Genomic DNA, 22,941 nt, shown 5'->3' with positions numbered 1-22,941 from the left:
AAAACCTTGCACAGTCTGAACTGGAATATTGTAACAGGTCTCTCTTGAAATGAAAGGAATGCAAAACCACCGATTTCTCATATTTTAATCAATAGTACTGCAAGTTTTAGATCAACAGATATGATTACAATTCAATATGAAGGCTACAAATTTTAGTTTGGCTTTGCATTTGGAGGTAAGTGAGAATTTTTCACATCCTTATTTAAAGTCAATGAATGGTAACCTACTGCTTACACTTTTCTAACTGATTGACATACCATCTGTATTATGGTAATCATTTTCATCAAAGTCTACAACTAGTGCCAGATATTTGCTACAAAAAATTGATGTAAAAAAGAGTGGGATGTGGAAAGATGACCCCAACAGAACTGTAAATTCTCAGGGTTCACTTTGGACAATAAAAGTCGAAAGAGTTTGGTACATCAGTTTTTGGAAAGGTATTCAGAAACAGGTTAAAGGATGTACTTTCAGCTATCACATTGGCAAAGACAACTTTGAGGTTCATGTTTTACCCTGTCACAATGCAAATAGCTCTGAGAAAAAATAACACAGACATGCTGGGATGGGATCTACTCAAGGTGTACAAAAGGTGAATAGCTAATCGGCTAAATGAGTTTTATTGACGGTTTGACAAGGACATGACCCTCTGCCTTCTATATGAACAGCCCCCCTCTCTCCCTCTCGCAACCATTTCAGTGTAACATCCCCCCTTCATTGGGTCTGATTCACTTTCTTCCACTTCTCTTGCCCCAAGTCATTCCTTTCCACTCCACCCAATACTTTCTGTGAAGCAAGAGGAGGTACAAAAACTTCTCAGGAAGCAGAAAGCAGCTGGTCCTGATGGAGTCTCACCTGGTACTCTTAGATATTGTGCGGACCAGTAAACACCTGTCTTCACTGACAAATTCAACACCTCCCTGCAGCTGGGCAAAGTTCTAGACTGCTACTGTTATTCCCGTTCCCAAGAAGGATAAAATCTCTGAACTTAATAAATTTTGCTATCTCCCAACATTAAAAGATCTGTTGTTCACCAGAACGAAAACGAGAGCAAGAAAGATTGAAGTTGACTCCACACGTCTCAACAGCCGTCAGTTCATTAAATTGCCATCACACAGGAGGTTCAGGTCTATTGTGACCCGAACTACACACCATCTCCACAGCTTCTTTCCACAAATTATTCAGCTCTTAAATAAATTTACATATTTTACTTCTGTTTTTGCAACATATAACTGATAACTGTTGTGTCTGTCTATTTGTAAATACTTCATACTCAGCTTTTACTTTTTGCTATGTATATTGTTTTGTATAGTTTTTCTGTCAATTTGAGTTAACTATTGAAGTAGTAAATGTTTTGTTCAAGAAACTGTTGTATTGGTATAGTGTCAGGTTAATAGTGGGTTGAAATTCTGTTGTCTTGAGTTGGTTATGTCTTGTATCCCATGTTTTGCTCCTAACCAAAGTAAATTATGGTATGTTTCACATGCTAGCAATTAAGTGATTTTGATTCTGAAGTATGACAACTCCTTCTGTTATTTACTTACATTTAAGGTTATATTAAACTATTGGCCCTTTGGGCTTCTGTGTTCCAAATGAAAAAAATGCTAATATCTGGAACTTGCCTGAGGCTGCATGGGAGTTGAATGCTTATTTTGACCATTTGGCTTGTGTAATCACAAGTTCTTAATGTGGATAACCTCCAGAAAACAGTTTAAATCTCTTGATAAAAATTCACTGATCTCCTCTACACCCAAGGTTCCCTAGGGAAAGATCTTTTGCTATGTGCAGTTGCTGCTGCTTTTTTTGGCTACAGCAGTAGATGGCCCTATGGTTGGGTTAGGTTGGACAGACTATTATCAATCCTTGGAGATCACAGTGAGGATGGAATGATTTTATGGGATTTCTGTTACCTATAGATTTTTTCTTTCACAAATTGTTATAAATGATGATGCAGTTTTCAGCCTCTCACGTTCTTTTCTGGGTGGGTCATAAAGAAGAATGTGCCATATATACTCGCGGATAAGTTCTCCCGCTGATAAGTCGGGACTTGATTTTACAGTATAATTTCTGGTATTTTATAATGTTGGTCGTATAATTCAAATGTGGAAAACTCATGCTATTGGTACAACATTATGATTATGATATGCTAACACCCTCCTGAGAGAGCAACCATGGAGCACACTGTCTTTTCTTTCTATGTGTGTGTTACAATGCGCTGTATCAGCTCATGCTCCTAATCTCTCTTTCTATCTATTGTGTCTACGTGACCACACGGTAATACCCAAACTATTCTGAAGCAACGTTTGCACTGATTTGTGTTTTTTGTATCTCACACCCTCATACACCTTTATCATAAGAGCATCCCTTATTTACAATGGAGCATTCAATCAGAAGAAAATATGAAGCTGATTTTAAATTAAACGTCTTTGAAGTAGGCAAAGAAATTGGTAACTGCGCTGCTGTGTCTGAGAAACTGATGTGAGATTGGAGGAGACAAGAAAATGGTAAAAAAAAAAATTAACTGTCACATTTTTGAACAGGCATAATACTGTAGGTCGGGGTCTGATTTTATGATCGATTTTTCGGGTTTCAAGACCCAACTTATTCATGACCATATACGGTATGTTCTGCTTGGACTTTTATAATATATTAGTATCCTTTATGTAGCAGACACCTTTGTCTTAGACAACTCACAAAAACAAACCTATTTACATATAATATGAGTGATTAAAATTGATCAAATTAACAAATAAAACAATTAAAATTTATAGTAGAGCACAAGTTACAGAAGGGTACAGTTAGAGACAAGGCCAGATAAAAAAAACTAGAACTCAAACAAAACCAAAGTTCCTTGACTGTTTGATTGGATTCATAGAATTGCAGGTATCCAGAAGAAATCAGAACCTAAAACCTAAGAAATCCCAGGATGCTGTGTGAATAGGTGCAGCTTCAAAAAGTGCATGCAAATTGGTAGTTTGGAAGCACTTTGTTTGGTCGTATTTTGGGAGAAAATAACTGAGAAACATTGTTCAATTTTAGTACCAGTGACCAGATGGAGGACACATAGAATTGGGTATTCTTGTAGAACATCTTTTTAGGACTTAACTTGCGGCAACCTATATTTTTGTTATTATCTTTATTGATTGGATTTCCTACAACTCAATCTGCTGAAATTGGGTTGTCTTTGCAGAATGAATACATGTGGTGAGATTAAGAAATGTACAGGGAGGGTCAGATTATACCTTACCTTGCTTTTATGTAGACTCAGACTAAACAGAATCTGTTTTATTTTGCTTTGTATTTGACTATAACTATTTTTTAGCCTTCTTTCCTTTAAGTGTGTCTCAAAATGTTTAGCCAATAATTCAAAGGTTATCTTTTTAAATGCGATACTTGGTACTGTTTTTGTGATTGCAGTAGTAATGGCAGTATCCATCCACCACTCCATTGTTTTTTCCAACTTTTTTCTATAAATGTAAATCTCTTTATTTGTCTTTAAGATTCCTGCAAAGACCTTGGAGTGGACTTTCATCGCTTCTTTGTGACAGAAGGAGAAGCTATGGTGCTATCTTGCACGCTGCTGGATCCTCTTATCTTAAAAAGCTTTGTAGGCTCAGAGTACAACATCAGCTGGTATAAAAATGAGACAGGAGAGGAGTACACCTCAGGAGAATCCCCAATAAGTGCACAAAATGAGCTACTTTGGTTTCTTCCAGCCTCTCTAACTGACAGTGGCCATTACGTGTGTGTTCTCAGGTATTCTCTACCACTTATGGACCAAGTTTGATCTGTAAATTAGGTTTTATTCAAAACAATCCAGATAATTTGTTCAACTAAGTTTACTTGATCTAAAAAAAGCTCTTTTATTTGTACACATTTCCACATATAGCAAATATCTTTCTTATGACTATGACCTTTACTGTCAAGTATCCCTCTAATTTATTTTAAATAATGTGTGACACATATTGTTTTAAGAGTGCCAACTAACTGAAGCTATACATTCTATATTTGATCACCTTGGTATACAACTATTTAAAGTTTTATTATGGGTGGTGACTAAACCATGGGCATTTCCTAAAAATAACCAATGTCTATTGAATGCCTAAATTACAAAAACAGCTTAAAAGTTTTTTTTTTTATTTAACTTAGTTCTTATAGTGACCTTCTCAAGGTATTTTAGAAACCTAACTAGAATACAATATAAAACTGGGATAGAATTCAAGCTAGATTTATATTGAATTACTGCAACACACAGAAGAGCCAGCAAATTTCTTTGTAAACATGCAATGTATTGATTTACTTAGAGATTAATGAAAAGTAAGAACTGATTGCAGTAGAGTCATCATCAGTACAGGAAGTACATTTGTGCATTAGCACCTAAGTGACTGTCTTTCTTAGTAGGTTTCCTTTTGCCGGTGTGCTGGCCTCGTTTGCGTATCCTTGGAAATGGAGCCCTCAACCTAACTCTACGTCTCATTTCTGGGCTGGACAGACACACACACACTTGTACGCATAGAACTCAATTTAATTTCAAAAGCAGCAGGGGCGCGGTGGTGGAGCTCAAACTTCAGAATGCTGCCGGTCGCCTCCAGTTCGCCCTCTGGTGGTTGTTCCAAGTGTCAACTGGATGATAACATGCATACAAGACCGCAAGATCATCCCCAACCCTACCCAGAAGGGGGTGGTTTAGAGTAGGAGATATCAGCTCGAAGGCCATATCAAAATCGCATGGGTACACATACTCCAATCATAAAATTGTTATTTCCAAAGTCACACCCATCCTACTAATTGTTTTAATTAAAATGTCTATACCCAGGTCCTATACATATCCTCAATTGTAAATTTCAATATATCTATTTTTTATAAACGGTATATTTTATGTTTTTGATCCTAATAAGGGATTGATGTTTAATCCCCCTCATTAGTCAAAAATCCAAATATTTTAACTTGTAATTGTAGATACTTAGTAAATTCTTTTTAATCTAGATATTAAAAGAACAAAAACAGCAGACACAAATTAAAATTATATTACCATAATTATTAAACACTAACCCAACACAGGTAAATTCTTACTTGCATGTCCTCATCAACATGCTACATGCTTGTACCAAATCATTGACATTAATGTCTTATATAAAACTATTTTTGTTTATTAATTCTAATTTCTTGCTAATTAATGCATAAACGTCTTAGTGATATGGATGTACTATATTCCAATATGCTTATGATGCAAATATTTACAGTGTACTTTTTTTTCTTTTGAAATAGAAATTCTGTCAATTGCATTAAACAAGCTATATTTGTAAATGTTCGTGAAGAAAGAAGAAATCATTGTATCCACGATAGTCTGGTCTATTTGCAACAACTGAAAACTTTACCTAATGGTAACATTATTTGCTCTGATGTGAAGACCTTTATGGAGAGATCAGAAGCACATATCATACGCTGGTACAAGGTAAATGGAATGGGAAAAGATGGATTTTCTTTTTAAAGAAAGCATTTTTTTAATTTTAAAATTGAAATCAAGAGGGTTTTTCAAGTAATACTCTTTTTGTTTCTTCCAATTGCATTAAGGGCTCCTGCAAATATGTTGCTGGAACCATAAATGTTACAAGTGGAAATTGCTTTATTGTATACACTGAACATATTAAAATCCAATTACAGTAAATATTACTCTCACTATTAATGTAATAATGGTGTTGAATTACAAGGCATGGTGGAATAAAGTGGGATCTTCAAAAAGTTAATGAACTTTAATTTTCATGATTTTTTTTATTTATGTAAGAGATCTTTCCAATGAAGTATTTCCTAAAATAGTATCTCTGCATTGCAGTACATTAATAACTCCTGTTTGCAAGCTTTTGAATGTATTCAGAAAAAAAAGAGTTGTTTGGTTAAATTGCAAAACCACTTCCTGCCCTCTCATCATTACTGAAAGTTGATTGCTACATAGATATAATGCAATGTCCGCTATCATGAATTTTTTGTCTATGAGAATGGCCCTTGCTTCTCTCCTTATCATTAGTGGTTCATGTTGATGACTTCCACAAAGGTATCTCATTCACACTTGTCCATTTTTAACATATACATCATCATGCATTATCGCCATATTTAGCACAGAAACTATTGTGAATTTCAGCTCCTTTAACACCTTTGCCCACAAAATTGCATAACACTTCTTTCTTATTCCTTGACAAAATTACTAGATGTGCAATTACATTAAGTTCACAACTCTGCAGCAAATGGATCATTGAATGCAAGATCACCAGCAACAGGACACTAAACCGGCAGACTTGAGTTATGTCCACACTACCCTGGTGTTTTTAATCCTCAAAAACAATGACTTTTAAAAATGCTCTCCAGAGCCGTATAGTTGTGAAAACTCTGGGTTTGCATTTCATTGTGGATTGGAGCAAACAGAGAGCTTTCGAAAAGCAGACTCCAATTGTGCTCTGTTGGTCTGTACATGTTACCATGCTCTTCATTGATTAGAACTGCTCTTTACAGCACCTCGTTCCCTGATTGGTCAGCCTTCACGGAAAAAAAAATCTTATTTTATTACAGTGAACACAGAAGAGTTGCTTTTCGTGTCACTTATTATGTTGCTTACCTTATGCTGTTTACATGCGCAAAAGGCAAATAATATACCAGTCTACAGTTTTGCAAAAAATCATGTGGCCGGCGGTATAATCATCTCTTCAACGAGGACACTTCCTCTTCCTGATTCTGCCAGTGCACACATGCCCAGAGTAGGTACCTCATAAAAAATGCTTTGAAATTAAAATGTGTGGAAATGTTTTGAATAACTCCTATTATTTGTATCCTTAATTTTTGACAGGAATGTAAAGCAATTGAAAATGATGAAAAATTTATTTTTTATGGAAACAAACTTTTGGTTCAACGTGTCAGTCTGGAGGACATTGGGAATTACACTTGTGAAATAACATTTTGGCTGAATGGCACTGAATACAAAGCAACAAGGACCATAGACTTAAATGTGATAGGTAATTCAAATCTTACATTTTCTAAAAGAAAAATGTGATAATAAAAAAATAAAAAATGCTTCATTAAACTAATGAGAATCTCATACGGTATAGTAGTCAATGATGGTGTGTTAAATGTTTACATCACCAATGGTAACGGCAGCTCTCTGACCATTTGTACTTTCTTGTTGTGTTTTATGGGTGGAACCCCAAAGAGACAGGACCACCATTACATCACTGCCTTTATATTCAGGATGAGATTTAAGGTCCCTAAGAGCGTCATTGTGAGTTTAGTACAGTAGGTACTGTTTGGATTTTTCTAGTTATAATGGACTTCAATAGTTTTTCTGACATCGTTTTTTGAGTATTTTGCATTTTTTTTTTGCATGCCTTGCCCGTTTTTGTGTTACTTTTGTTCATTTAGAAAATTGTTTTAAATACAAAAGAACTGTTCTGCCCAGATCGAAAGTAAAAAAGGGGACGACTGGAAGAAAAGGCTTAGAGAAAAAATGAAGCAAGGGTCAGAACCAGGAGATCAAAAAATAACCAGTTACCAAAGCCAAACACTGCAAGACCAGGTCAAAGTCAAAAATTATTGCCAAGTTCAAAATAAATTAAAAAAATCAAGCATGAATTTAAGAAAATAAATACCAAAGAAGGGCATTGGAATCCAAGTAGTTGGATAAGGTAATACTGTAAATCTAGAATGACCATTTTTTCCTGTTGTGTTATGATTGATATGCTCACAACATCTACTGTCACATACAGTAAAGGAAAATCCTGACAAAGTAGTGCAGCTGAAATGAAAAACAAAATATCATCAGAAAATGGTCCAAATTGAATACTAAAGCCAGAAAAAAATCTATAAATAGCTTGCAAAATGTCCTAAGAAGAACATTACAGTCAATCCTCAACTTTCATGGGGATAATGTTCTTAGGAACCAATGTGAAAGTCAAAAATATAAATATTGATAAATTTAACCTATGGGAAGTAGGGGGGTTAGGGTTCCATGACCATTAAAAACTGTAATCTTTCACTAGAGATTGCTCAAAATACACTTTTCTGCATAGAATAACAAAACACTGTTTTTGGTAATATGCACTTTTAATAGCACCAAAATAACCCATAGAATATAGTCAACACACTACAATTGGTAACATGTAAAATATATTTTTCCTCACTAGGGGGCTTCGCTCGCCAACCCCCAGGTTTGGTTAACCGGATATACAATTTAAAGGGAATTGTTACATATGCATTATTTTCATTTTTACTTTAAAACTTCAGTTAAAACAATATTTGGGAATTAACTTTTCTTCAAGATCACAGTGAATTTTGATTCCGTGTTTGGATTTACATCGTGACAACACAACCTATAACTGCCTGTGAGTGAATTTCATTTCTTTCTCTCTAATAAATAAACTGACTTTTTCCCTGTGATTTGTTAATTGTCATAGCAAAAGCTATTCTAACAGGATACTGTAAACGTTTTAATAGGAACGGCATATCAAGATCTTCTTTTGTGTCTAATGTTATTCGCGGAAGATGTACTACATTACCTTTCTTGTTGCCTGTTAAAATTTTACGTTAGAATTATTTGACCAATTTTTAATACAACTAATTCTGTTCTATTGCGTAGTTCATCACTCAAACATAAATTACACAATAACATTACGATACATCCTTCTTTCAACAGTAATTCGGCCGGTGGAAGACCGGATGGTATTAATGCTTGTAGATATTTTACGGGATATTGAAAGGTTAATAATTTCATCTTCTGCATTATCACCACCAACTGCTTCAGCATAGTCAGTTGATACACATTTAACAACAACAACAACAACAACATTTATTTATATAGCACGTTTTCATACAAACAGTAGCTCAAAGTGCTTTACATATTAAAAAATAGAAAAATGAAAGACACAATTATAAAACAAAATAAATCAACATTAACATCGAATAAGAGTAAGGTTCAATGGCCAGGGGGGACAGAAAAAACAAAAAAAACTCCAGACGGCTGGAGAAAAAATAAAATCTGTAGTGATTCCAGACCATGAGACCGCCCAGTCCCCTCTGGGCATTCTACCTAACATAAATGAAACAGTCCTCTTTGGATTTAGGATTCTCACGGAAGGGCTTGATGATGATGATGGTCACGTAGACTTCTGCCTTTTAATCCGTCCATCATTGTTTGAGCATCATGAAGCTTTGAGTAGGTGGTGGTGGCACCGGAAAAAGAAACAGAAAAGAGAGTAGGGGTCAGTACCGATTTTAGAGTCACCATGAATAGTTATTTTGAGGAAATTGAACATATAGAGTATCAGGATTAAGTTAAATTACGATTAAAATGAAGTTATAAAAAGGCCATGTTAAAGTAATGTGTTTTCAGCAGTGTTTTAAATTGCTCTACTGTATCAGCCTGGCGAATTCCTATTGGCAGGCTATTCCAGATTTTAGGTGCATAGCAGCAGAAGGCCGCCTCACCACTTCTTTTAAGTTTTGTTCTTGGAATTCTAAGGAGACACTCATTTGAGGATCTGAGGTTACGATTTGGAATATAAGGTGTCAGACATTCCGATATATAAGATGGGGCAGATTATTTAAGGCTTTATAAACCATAAGCAGAATTTTAAAGTCAATCCTGAATGACACAGGTAACCAGTGTAGTGACATTAAAACTGGAGAAATGTGCTCGGATTTTCTTTTCCTAGTTAGGATTCTAGCAGCTGCATTCTGCACTAGTTGCAAATGATTTATGTCTTTTTTGGGTAGTCCTGAGAGGAGTGCGTTACAGTAATCTAGTCAACTGAAAACAAATGCGTGAACTAATTTCTCAGCATCTTTCAGTGATATAAGAGGTCTAACTTTACTTATGTTTCTTAAGTGAAAAAATGCTGTCCTAGTGATCTGATTAATATGAGATTTAAAATTCAGATTACAGTCAACAATCACCCTAAGCTTTTTACCTCCGTCTTGACTTTTAATCCTAATGTATCCAGTTTATTTCTAATAGCCTCATTGTATCCATTATTGCTGATCACTAAAATTTCAGTTTTCTCTTTATTTAACTTGAGAAAATTACTATTCATCCATTCTGAGATACTAGTCAGACATTCTGTTAGTGAATCAATAGAATCGGGTCATCAGGTGCTATTGATAAGTACAGCTGTGTGTCATCAGCATAGCTGTGGTAGCTCACGTTGTGCCCTGAGATAATCTGACCTAACAGAAGCATGTAGATTGAGAATAACAGCGGACCCAGGATAGAGCCTTGTGGAACACCATATCGGATATCATGTGTCTTCGAGTTGTAATTCCCACAACTAACAAAAATTTTCTCCCTGTCAGGTAGGATTCAAACCAATTTAAGACACTGCCAGAGAGGCCCACCCATTGAACTAAGGCAATTTCTAAGAATGTTGTGATCAATGGTGTCAAATGCAGCACTCAGATCTAAGAGGATGAGAACAGATAAATGGCCTCTGTCTGCGTTCACTTTCAAATCATTTACTACTTTAACAGTGCAGTTTCTGTGCTGTGATTTGTTCTAAAACCCGACTGAAATTTATCAAGAATAGCATGTTTATTTAGGTGGTCATTTAACTGCATAATGACTGCCTTCTCCAGAACTTTACTTAAGAAGGGCAGGTTAGAGATGGGTCTAAAATTTTCAAGAGCTGAGGGTCGAGATTATGTTTCTTAAGTAGGGGTTTAACTACAGCAGTCTTAAGACAGTCTGGGAAGACCCCCGTATCTAGTGACGAATTTACTATGTCCAGAACATTATCAATTAGCACGCCTGATACTTCTTTGAAAAACCTTGTTGGTATCGGGTCAAGGACGCAGGTGGAGGGTTTTAATTGAGAGATTATTTTCTTTAAATCAGGTAAATCTATCCTAGTGAAAGAGTTTAATTTGTTTATAACAGGATGCTGGGGTTTAGGAGGATCCTTAGTGTTGGGGAGATATACTATGTTATTTCTAATATCATTAATTTTTTGATTGAAAAATACAGCGACAGCCTCACAGGTTTCACTGGAAGCACTTAGGAGGCATTCCTTTGAGCTACCTGGGTTTAGTAGGCGATCAATCGTAGAGAAACGAGTTACACAGTTTGCTGTGTAACTGTTTAACAATTTTCATGTTAATTTGTTTGACTTCCTTGTTTCTCTGTGCTGTATTTAGAAGAATGGGTGATTCAAAACTGGATCTCTGTTAGTGTGTGTGTGTGTGTGTGCTCATAAATAAGCCCTTTAATGGATCGGTGTCTGTCCAGGAATGCACCTGATGACCGTGGTCTTGTTTGAAAATAGTTGTTAGCAGGGTGTGACTTGAAAGAATCTCATGGCAAAAGTCTCCGTCTCGTGGGACTTCCTTCCAAAAAGTCTCTTCAAAAAGTCACGTCTCATAGGATTAGTCTTGTCTTGTCCCTAGATTTTTTTATTATAATAGAGAGACTAGTTGTTCACTTACATTTTTTGAACTTTTGTGCTAACATCTCAGAAAAAAAAAACCCAAAACTTTTTGTCACTGCTGCCAGAAAATGCCTTTACTGTTGGCAGATTGTGCTAGAGATTGTGAAGGACTCTCTGGCTTGAAATAGTCTGTCAGTGATGTCTGCATCATGCAGGAGCATAGCAGATGTGAGTTATTGTTTAACCTTGAGGCTGTGATTGATGATGGGATTGGCAGGCCAAAGTCTCTACGCCTCTGGTTGATTCGTAAACACCAAACTCGCAGCCAATATTCTTCAATGAAGCCACATCACTGACATTACACGCGTGGGTTTAGCGTCCAAAGGATTTGCACTATGCTTTGCGGCATAACTGCAACACAAAGCTTTATATTTTAAGCAAAATATCTAAAATATGAACGGGGAGCTGTTTGCAATAGTAATGTGAACAAGACCATTGAAGGATACTAGCCAATTCCCAAACTTGCACACATTGTACCCTTTTTTAGTAGCCATGAACCCCGCAAATGTGCTAGGCTGTCATTGTGAAAGTCAAAAAAAAAGAGTGTACAAATAAAGTTGCACAAATGCTTGAAGCACATGAATGTTGTGGGTTGACTGTATTTGTCTTTGTCCTTCAGCATGGGATTTACAGTTATCTTTTCCCTTGAAGGACATTTCCAAATTTCTTAATGTGAATTTCCCCTTGGTATTAATAAAGTATCTATCTATCTATCTATCTATCTATCTATCTATCTGTCTGTCTGTCTGTCTGTCTGTCTGTCTGTCTGTCTGTCTAAATGTTTCTGATACTTTTTAATATTTAAAAGCCTTGACCCCAATTTGAGCCTGTGCAGGGTGGATAATCTCCTTATTGAGTTTTAGTTTGGGCTGTCTGGGGTGTGTGCTGTTTTCTAAGGCACTATTTATTTTGAGCACTGTATCACTTTTTGGCAATTTTGTGCAGGCAAATCACAACAGTATCACACCTAGCAAAATTGCTGTGGTTGAAATTGCTGATTAACTCAGTTTAACTTTGGCAGAAATGATTTAGTGTTGTGAAAATTTCCATCTCTTCTTATTATAGCTTTTATTTGAAAAGGATGCTAATTAATGGATGTTACTTGAATATATATTATTATTAACACATCTCAATGTGACTGAAATGTATGCAGAACAAGGTCTGAATTGTAAATGCCATTCATAGGTGTCTGCCTCACTAGGTCATATGTTTTGGGAATCCTCTACTCCCAGAACATTTTGGATTCATTTTTTTTTTTATCTCTCAGGGTGCCCCCAATCCCTTATTTCTCCCAACCCCTTAATAGCAATATCTGTATTAATGCTGAATGGGAAAGCATTATCTAAGGGACTGTCTACTGTGGTATCATAAACTACAGTACATTACTTGCACAAAAACTTCTTTTTGCTTACTGGAATAATCCAAATATACCTGTCATAACTCAGTGGGAAAGTAAGATCATACATTACCTTCAACTGGAAATCTCTCTCAGGAAGTAAAAACAAATTATTTTAGAATTAATTTGTGAATTAATTGTTAATGTGAAATATTTTGTCAGGGGTCTGCTTAACTTTATTTGTTGTTTTAATTTATGCAAAAAAGCACATTAGGTCTTTTTTTGCCATATTTCTCTGAAATGTTGGAAGGGTAAATAGATTGTCTGTTTTCTTTGTTCTGATGATTGATTTTTTTTGGGGATACAATGGTTGAACTGCTGTATTGCTTATGTAACTGAATATTTGAGTAAATTGTGTGTTACTGGATGCCTTCTGTTCATTTAAGTAAAATGAAAGGTATAATAAAAAGAAAGTAAAAATATAGCAAAATGTTTGTTACAGTTACATTTTATATCATAACTATATCAGAAGTGTATTATAACAATGACACAAACATATTTTCATTGTAGTATATTTTATTTAATAAGATACATTACACAATATTGCTGTATTTTTACTTAGGTTAGCCTGTCAATAAAGCCTGTCAGTTCCAGGCACAAATCCAGTAGTTTCTCTTGCACAGTGCAGGATTAGTTGATTTAATCTCTTTAAGTAAAACATTTTCAGGTTTAAAGAATTATGTATAGCACCTATACAGGTAAATCTATCCGTCTGTTTTCTGTACTGAGCTTATCCAATTCAGGGTGGCAAGGACTGAAGTCTGTCTGAAGCAATTTGGCATAAAGCAATCCAGGATGGCACTGTGTCCTAATGAACTATTCACGTTTGTAGGTTGCTAGATGATGTCCATTTTATATTAAAATTTTAGATCATGCTTACCTCACTTTATAGGCCCTTTGTCACAGTCTGTATTGAGTTATTCCTTTAATTCTAAGTAATAATATCTCTCATAATGAAGACTCTATGAAAAAGCCTTTTGTCATATCAAAAACACTAATAAATAGTATAGGGAGTACTTGTATCAGTAGAAATAAAGTTGTGTGGTGAATGAACGTTAGCAAGATAAAAATTAACTGACTTAACTCTTTGCTTATTTTTTTAGATGATTATTATGCACAGCCGTTGGTTGTTTCCCCTTCTAATAATACAATTGAAGCCGAGCTTGGTAAGTACTTTGTGAATATTTTCTTTACACAACTAGAACAATGCCAAAAAGTTTAAGATATATCACATATAATTATACTTTAGTTGACAAATCTTCTGAGAACGAAGCTCCTTTATAACAATATCAGAATAAAATCTGCTATGTATGGCTCAGGCACAGATTAAAGCACCTGTCCAATAAAGCAGAGTTTCTCAACTTTTTTTTTTGTTGTAACCCACTTTTCACCATTTACTTAAGGGGCTTTGTAACCTACCAAAGGGGTTCCCCCTGGTAAATAGAGCTTAATTGTCAGAGCAGGGTCCCCATTCATAAATTGAGCATGATCATGGAGGGAAATTGAGTGCAATTGTTGGAGCAATGACCCAATGTGATGATGCGGGTTTGACTCTATGCTCCCATTGCTGTTCAGGAGCCCTTGAACCCAACACCGTCGATAATGTCACCGAGATGAGTTAGACAGTGAAGGCAACAACTTAGCAAGGGGATGGTTCAAATGTGCAAAGGTGCTTTTATTAAAATAGTCACATAATCAAAACAAAGTGTCCATAAAGTGCAGTGATTCGAAATTCTTCATCATTAAATAAATAATCCATAAAAACCAAACGTGGAGGTTAAAAAATAAACACAAAAAAGACAATCCTTTAAAACGAGGTTAAAACGTTCCTTAGGAAGCAGTCTTTAAAATCAATAACAAGCCTAGTGCTTCTTTTCTGTTAGCGTTAGCGTCTCACCTGCTTCTCCCATACGGGCCCTTCAACAGGCGAGACGCTCTCTCTGCAGCTGCCTGGAGACCTTCTGATCCCTGGCTTCGGTCTGGCACTCATCCCAGTCCCGAGACTTGGTTCACATCCAACGGCCAGGACGCACACGTTGGGGAATCCAGCACCAAGCCTCCCGACTCCCGCTGCCTTTCCGGCCTTCCGCGGCCAGTTGCCTTTCCCTGGTCACTCCCGCTACCTTATCGCTCAGCGGGAGCGACGTCAACTTCAACTCCTGGGTGTTGGCCTAACATCCAGACTTCCTTGCAGCTGCCCACGAGCGCTCGTTCGTTCGCTCGCTCGCTCGCTCTCCTGCACCGACTTGTGTGCTCTCTCTCCTCACGTGCTTCCTACTACAACCTCCGTTTTCTTCTTTTTCTTTCGTGAACTCCCCAACCAACTTGCGCTTCTTTTATATTAAAAGAGGGCCATAGCAGCTGCAGCACATTAGCTACAGGAACAATCACAGATGTGGGCAGTCCTTCACCTGTGCACTAGGTGAGAAACGCCCACACCGCAGATCTCCCCGTGGCTTTCTATGGCCCAACGCCCCCTCACTAAGCTGCCGCAAGTGCGGTGATTATTTATTTAAAAAAACAGCCTTTGCTAAGCAAGCTGTGAACCAATAACACCACACCCAATTGCAATCCACCGTGACCCATTACCAAAATAAGCAATACTATAAAACTCACAAGCTACTGACACTAAAGCACGTCCTTATACAGAGTAGTTGTTGTTTGTTGCATGTGAGTGCCTAATTATTTCACAGGTACCATATTAATATTTTGTATAAAGTAATATACATTGCCCAGAATGCCATTAATAAAATTTGCCTAGTATATCACAAAAATGTAAAAGAACATCTTTAGAATCCAAAATACGGATGAAAAGAAAGTAAAAGCTGGAAAAAAGAAATACCATGGAGTAGAATCATTGGGGTTAACACCTGGTCATGAAAGAAGCCGGCACAAAGCATAGAACTGGAGAACAGTCAACTGCAAGTACTTCCGAGGTGCTCCTCCACTAAAGTGACCTGGGTACATGATCACCTGTGAGTCTCCTTAAGGATCCTCAAATGGATTGACTTGTACAGTTGGGAAAAGTGAGGTAGATAGTGTTGCCTCTGACCTCAAATGAAAAGCAACTCAAAACCAGTGTCATCCATAAGGAAGACAGTGGATAAGGCGGATAAGAGCCTGTGGAGCTGCCAGGAAGGGGCTGTGAAAGAGTAAGGCAATGGCAACAGGGCAATAGGGTGGCCAAGGAAGGAGAAGACACATGGCATTATCCCCCACAACCCTCAAAACAGGGGCTTGATACAGTAAATCTACACACAACTGTTGTGGTACACATCTAATTTGCTAACTGGCATATAACTGGCATTTATCTATGGGAAACTACATTCAATGAATGGATGAGCACAGGGCGGAAACATGATGAGCAACAATCCCAGCTGATCTGCTAGACTAGTGTAGGATATGTTGTAACTTTCTACCATGTTGGATGTCTTTTTTATTATTAACACCTTTCAGTATCATTAAGCACTCTAGCCTGCAGCTATTCTCTGTCTGTCCTTGCTGATGTGCAGAGTACAGTATAGACATAGCCTTCCTGTGTCATATTGATGTCACATTTCTTACTGTAATCCATTGTTACCTATGACAAAAAAGGCAGGTCAAAAACATTTCACGTTCTTTCAAAATTCTAAGGAACTAAACTTAATTTACAAAAATGAAGAAAAAATCAGTATTTTGGGAAAACTTATTTGAATTTGAAAATGTATAATGCCTCAGGATTAGTAAGTGCTCAGGTATAGCGTCCTGTAGTAAAATAAATGTTGACAGATTCATACAGCAAACATTAAATCTTTTTAATTTTTTTTGTCTTGCAGGCTCTCACTTCAGTGTTTACTGTGAAGTTTTTATAGGGGATCTTCCAGCCAGTCCCCTTAGTAGTATATACTGGGTTGTAAACAAGACAAAGTTTATTGATGCAAGCCGCTTCTCAGCAGGAAACATATTGTGTGTATCTGATTTATTTAAAGTACAAGCTTTTGTGTAAATTTTTTGTGTATTTGTTCTAATGACATGCCAACTTCCTTCCTCAATGTTGAGAAATGACAATATATGCTTTAAATACTTGTTATGCTCATTCAATCACATTCATAAGTTTGTTACATTTATTTAGCTGAAACATTTAATTTTGAAATGACTTACAAATCAGGAATTTCCAGTTTTTTATAAACAACTGGAGTGCAAACAGGTTAAGTGACAAGAAATTAAACTAGAAGCCTTGGGGTTATAATCCAATAGCCTCTAGACTTTTGAGTTTATCAAATCGCTTTTCACATAACATTCTCAAACTCATTCAGGGTTGCTGGGAGCAGAAGCCTACCCTGTCAGCCTTGGGCACAAGACCACAAAAAGGACAGGCAATCACAAAGTCTGCAAGAACTCATCAACACATCCATCTTGAAACAGGGCCGATTTGATATGACCAATAAAGGTAACAGACTCATCCTTTTGGGTAGCTCCTCAAATTTGCTAACTGTAGTAATAAACTACAATTAAAATCAGAATTCTTCAAAATTTTAATGGTAAAACAAACATGATTTGAAAAATTTATTCTAAACAATTTGAAGGATAATTTTGATATTTTTCATGTCAAGGTTATTTCCTTATAATCGTGAATAAATTACATTGTTAAGGCTGAGCACGTTTGATAAAATTAAAAAAAAATACCTATCCTGTTCTTGCATTTGAAAATGAAAGTCAGGAGTCCAAACTTATAACCAAAATCCTTAAAAATGACTGAATATGTCAGTGTTTTGGGCCAAGAGTGTCATCGGATTTTGATCCACATCTTGAGATTGCACATATAAAACAGCATATTCTTGTCATTTTAGGAATAAAAAGCAAAACATTTAATGAGATTCAACCATTTTTAAAGGTGAATGGCTGTTTGATTCATCTCACTGCACTCCTCAATTCCATCCCCTGCAACCTTTCAGTCCCAGGAATATGGTTGCCTCTAGTATATCTTGCTACCTCACAAACACCTTTCTTGCTGTTGTTATAACTGATATTATTGAATGTTGCTGCCCAGAAATTGCTGTCTCTGTTTTGTAGACAACCTGACAGTTACCACAACAAAATGTTACACTTGTGATCATTAAGTCTTTTGCTTTGTGGGATGAAGAAGATCCTAGAAAAATCTAAAACACCTGTCAGTGCTCTAGTTACATTTATCATGTGCCAAAAAAATATTATGGGCTTAAGTAAATGTCTACTAAGAAAAAACAGTGAAAATTATTAATTACTTTTACTTAGTCAATAACACTGTTCCATCTTTTATTAATCACTTTTACACGCTCAACAACACTATTCTCAGCTATCATCTTACTACAACTTCCTCAGCAAAAGCAAAATTTGATCATTGGTTTGTGGTGCATCTATCTGTTTTATCGTGGTTTATCTGTATTGTATTATCTGCCTTTTTCACCTCCTCAGAATACTTTTATCATGTTGCACACATGACCCGTGAAATACTGAGTGTTGACTGGCATTGTGAACTTAGTCTTGACAAGCAGGTGATCTTCGCTTTTCAAAAATCTAAGCCTTTGATAATATATATATATATATATATATATATATATATATATATATATATATATATATACAAATATATACTGTAGTGTAATCAGTTCTGTAATTTATTGTCATATGTAAAAAGTACAATGGAAATGTTATGCGCACACTTGACCAAAGTCTGAATCAGGATAATATGGCTAAGATGCTAATTGGTGATGCATCTGTGGAGAATGTCAACAGTCTTCCCATGACAGCCACTGTGAGCAGACAAGTGAATAGGACACGTATCCTTCCCTCAATAAAATAGTATGAAGAATTTGTGATAAAATGTATTACTTTAAGTTTGGTTTTGTTATAAGTATGTCTCAGATTTGTGGAAGTCATGTTTTCTTAAATTGAAATCTTTGCCACTTCAAAGAGGACATATTGAGTAAGTTTTAATACTTTGGTTTTCCCTTTTATACTCCTGCTTCTTCAACTCCATTTTAAAATGCAAGAACAGATTCTGTATTTTTTAAAACTTAATTTTAGACAGCAATTTCTTGTGGCAAAATACACCTTTATTTTGAAGAAATTACTTAGCCTTGAAACAATACCAAACTTTTACTTTAACAGTAAAATTCACAAAAACTAAATGCAGGTAGAAATTCATTGTCATTCATAGCCCTATATTCTCTAGAATTAGGATAATTAAAACATCCATGAAAGTTAAAGAAGCTAAGCAAAGGACACATCTGAAACCAATAGTTCCAATTTTGCTCTGATCTTTATGAAACATTTAAAAGAAAGATAAAAGAAAAGTATGGAGTCAGTGGCCTTTCCACTATGGGCACTAGGACACTATTGAACCTGCTCCTGCCAGCAATAAATAAAAATCATAAACATACCTGAAAGTGAATACTTACATTTTATCACTTAAATGTTTAATGATCAGAATTTATAAGTTGTTTTTAGAAAAAAGAATGTTGTCATAAACTGTATTACTGTACCTGTCTGTGCTGCCAGGGTATCTGCTAATAATGTCCTCTACTGAAAGTTTCCATGTCTTCAGATTCAAATTAACGCACTCTTCATTAACTAGTCAGCAATGCAGAAAAGTATTAGGTTAGGGTGTTGAAGAGAATGCCTTTGACAAATGGGGAGGGTATACAAAACGGACATGTAACATAAAATCTCAACATCTATTTAAAAAGAAGACACTTGCAGAAAAGTGACCTGTTAAACAACTGGGACTAGATAAAGCAGATATTCTCATAAAGCAGCAATCAGGTGACTGTGGCAAAGTTTATCTGAGGACATTCTGTCTATATGAGGACAAACCTGATAATGCAGTAAACCGTTGGCAGAGCTCCAAAAAAGGCTTCCCAGCAACCACCAAGAGTGTGCAGGGTTTGACAGTAGAAAGTGAACACTTTAAAGCGAGTTGCAATTCAGCAAAGACTACAGCAGAGCTACAGTGGACTTTCACATGCACCATCCCAGTCTACAAGTCACAAAAATTGTATGCTCTAATTTGATGCTTGCATTATACAAGGTGGCATGGCTTTTATTTGCAGAGTGTACAGTATATCCGTGTTTGAATTGAGAGGACCCAAACAATCCATCCATCTATCCATCCATCCATCCTCTTCCGCTTATCCGGGGTCGGGTCGCGGGGGCAGCAGCTTAAGCAGAGAGGCCCAGACTTCCCTCTCCCGCCACTTCTTCCAGCTCTTCCGGGAGAATCCCAAGGCATTCCCAGGCCAGCCGGGAGACATAGTCCCTCCAGCGTGTCCTGGGTCTTCCCTGGGGCCTCCTCCTGGTTGGACGTGCCCGGAACACCTCGCTAGGGAGGCGTCCAGGAGACATCCTGATCAGATGCCCGAGCCACCTCATCTGACTCCTCTCGATGCGGAGGAGCAGCGGCTCTACTCTGAGCCCCTCCCGGATGACTGAGCTTCTCACCCTATGTTTAAGGGAAAGCCTAGACACCCTGTGGAGGAAACTCATTTCAGCCGCTTGTGTTCGCGATCTTGTTCTTTTGGGCACTACCCATAGCTCATGACCATAGGTGAGGGTAGGAACATAAATCGACTGGTAAATTGAGAGCTTTGACTTACGGCTCAGCTCCTTTTTCACCACGACAGACCGATGCAGAGCCCGCATCACTGCGGACGCCGCACCGATCCGCCTGTCAATCTCACGATCCATTCTTCCCTCACTCGTGAACAAGACCCCGAGATACTTGAACTCCTCCACTTGGGGCAGGATCTCGCCCCCAACCCTGAGAGGGCACTCCACCCTTTTCCGGCTGAAGACCATGGTCTCAGATTTGGAGGTGCTGATTCTCATCCCAGCCGCTTCACACTCAGCTGCAAACCATTCCAGAGAGAGCTGAAGATCACGGCCTGATGACGCAAACAGGACAACATCATTTGCTAAAAGTAGTGACCCAATCCTGAGTCCACCAAAGTGGACCCCTTCAACACCCTGGCTGCGCCTATAAATTCTGTCCATAAAAGTTATGAACAGAATCAGTGACAAAGGGCAGCCCTGGCGGAGTCCAACTTTCACTGAAAACGGGCTCGACTTACTGCCGGCAATGCGGACCAAGCTCTGACACCGGTTGTACAGGGACCGAACAGCTCTTATCAGGGGGTCCGGTACCCCATACTCCTGGAGCACCCCCCACAGAATTTCCAGAGGGACACGGTCGAACGCCTTTTCCAAGTCCACAAAACACATGTAGACCGGTTGGGCAAACTCCCATGCACCCTCCAGGATTCTGCTAAGGGTGTACAGTTCCACGACCAGGACGAAAACCACACTGTTCCTCCAGAATCCGAGGTTCGACTATCCGACGGAGCCTCCTCTCCAGAACCCCCGAACAGACTTTTCCAGGGAGGCTGAAGAATGTGATCCCTCTGTAGTTGGAACACACCCTCCGGTCCCCCTTTTTAACGAGGGGGACCACCACCCCGGTTTACCAATCCAGAGGCACTGTTCCCGATGTCCATGCGATGTTGCAGAGACGTGTCAACCAAGACAGTCCTACAACATCCAGAGCCTTGAGGAACCCCGGGCGTATCTCATCCACTCCTGGGGCCCCACCACCAAGGAGTTTTTTGACCACCTCGGTGACCTCAGTCCCAGAGATAGGAGAGCCCACCTCAGAGTTCCCAGGCTCTGCTTCCTCACTGGAAGGCATGTTAGAGGGATTGAGGAGGACTTCGAAGTACCCCTCCTTGAACCGTCACCTTATCGTGGTGGAGGGATTTGCGTGTCCCAATGATCCTAGGAGCTATGTTGTCCGGGGCTTTATGCCCCTGGTAGGGCCACCCAAGGCAAACTGGTCCTAGGTGAGGGATGAGACAAAGAGCGGTTCAATAAACCTCCAATGATGAGCAAAAACTCTGGACAACGTTTTCCCTTGCCTGGACACGGGTCACCGGGGCCCCCCTCCTCATGGGTGGAGTTTGGAGAGACCACGGAGAACGGCTTCGAAGAGATTCTGATCCACCGTCTGGTGTCTCAGGAGGAGGAAGCAGTGCAGTGTCAACACCGTATATGGTGGGGATGCTGCGCTGCTGACCTCGACAGGAAGTTGTAGGCCGGTGGGGGGAGTACTTCGAAGACCTCCTCAATCCCACTAACATGCCTTCCAATGAGGAAGCAGAGCATGGGAACTCTGAGGTGGGCTCTCCCATCTCTGGGACTGAGGTCACCAAGGTGGTCTAAAAACTCCTTGGACCCAAACAAGAAAACTGATAACAATACTGGGACCTAAAAAGAGGATTAATACCATAATGACAGCAGAGCCACACATATTCTCACATGAATAGGACTAAAAGAAAAAGGTGGAAAGAAATCATATTGTTAATAAAACAATGCTGGATAATGAAATGTAACTTTTTTTTTATTGTGCTAAATTCAAATCTCTAATTGGAATTTGTCTATTATGCAAGGATTTTAGTGACAAATTAATAAAATGTATACATACTGTATATACTGTATTTTTATGTTAGATATATCTGCTGGGGGCATCTTATCAAGGTAGAAGTGTACAATTGTTTGCCGTTCTTACTAAATATATGGCCTAAAAAAGTAATAACTCATGGAAGATAGAAAAAGTCTGAGCACATTTCTGAAAATAGCATGATAAAAGTTATTGTTAAACACCCTTAATTGCTCAGTGAAAAAAATGTTTGACCAGTGTAATCATAATATTTTTTAACGTACTGTATGTGTACATATCAAGATTTGAAGTTAATTAAAACAGTATAATTAGATAAAAGTGATACAATTAGAAACAAACTGAAAATAAGGCTTTGCAATAACTTATTTAATTAAAAATGAACTGATATGCCATTTTTGTCTGTTAAAAGGCTCAAACAGTTGGTATTGCCCCCTTTGTCAGAAAGAACTACAACTACAAGTAGGCATTTCCTGATGCCATCTGCCAGTCTATGGCATGAATTGGTGGAAAACTTTCCCCCTTTTCTCCATAGAGAATTATTTCAGCTCTACTGTGTTTGAGGGGTGTCTTGCATGCACAGTACTATACTGTTTCTAGTCCTCCGACAGATTCAGATCCAG

At 37.8% G+C, this 22,941-nt stretch overlaps 1 protein-coding gene across 2 annotated transcripts in view; it reads left to right on the top strand.

The window, feature by feature from the left end:
• The window catches only part of LOC120523030 (interleukin-1 receptor type 1-like), a 91,670-nt gene that overhangs the window by 57,033 nt on the left and 11,696 nt on the right, over window positions 1-22,941 (top strand). For both annotated transcript variants that reach the window (XM_039743957.1, XM_039743958.1), the window contains exons 4-8: window positions 3,498-3,753; window positions 5,266-5,452; window positions 6,836-7,001; window positions 13,956-14,018; window positions 16,668-16,797. In XM_039743957.1, coding sequence (XP_039599891.1) covers window positions 3,498-3,753; window positions 5,266-5,452; window positions 6,836-7,001; window positions 13,956-14,018; window positions 16,668-16,797 — 802 coding nt within the window. The remainder of the gene's footprint in view (window positions 1-3,497; window positions 3,754-5,265; window positions 5,453-6,835; window positions 7,002-13,955; window positions 14,019-16,667; window positions 16,798-22,941) is intronic.

This window comes from Polypterus senegalus, chromosome 2 (assembly GCF_016835505.1).
Source record: "Polypterus senegalus isolate Bchr_013 chromosome 2, ASM1683550v1, whole genome shotgun sequence".
NCBI classification, from domain to species: Eukaryota; Metazoa; Chordata; class Cladistia; order Polypteriformes; family Polypteridae; genus Polypterus; species Polypterus senegalus.
The sequence above is the reverse complement of the archived record's forward strand: the minus strand, read 5'-3'. Positions and strand labels throughout refer to the sequence as shown.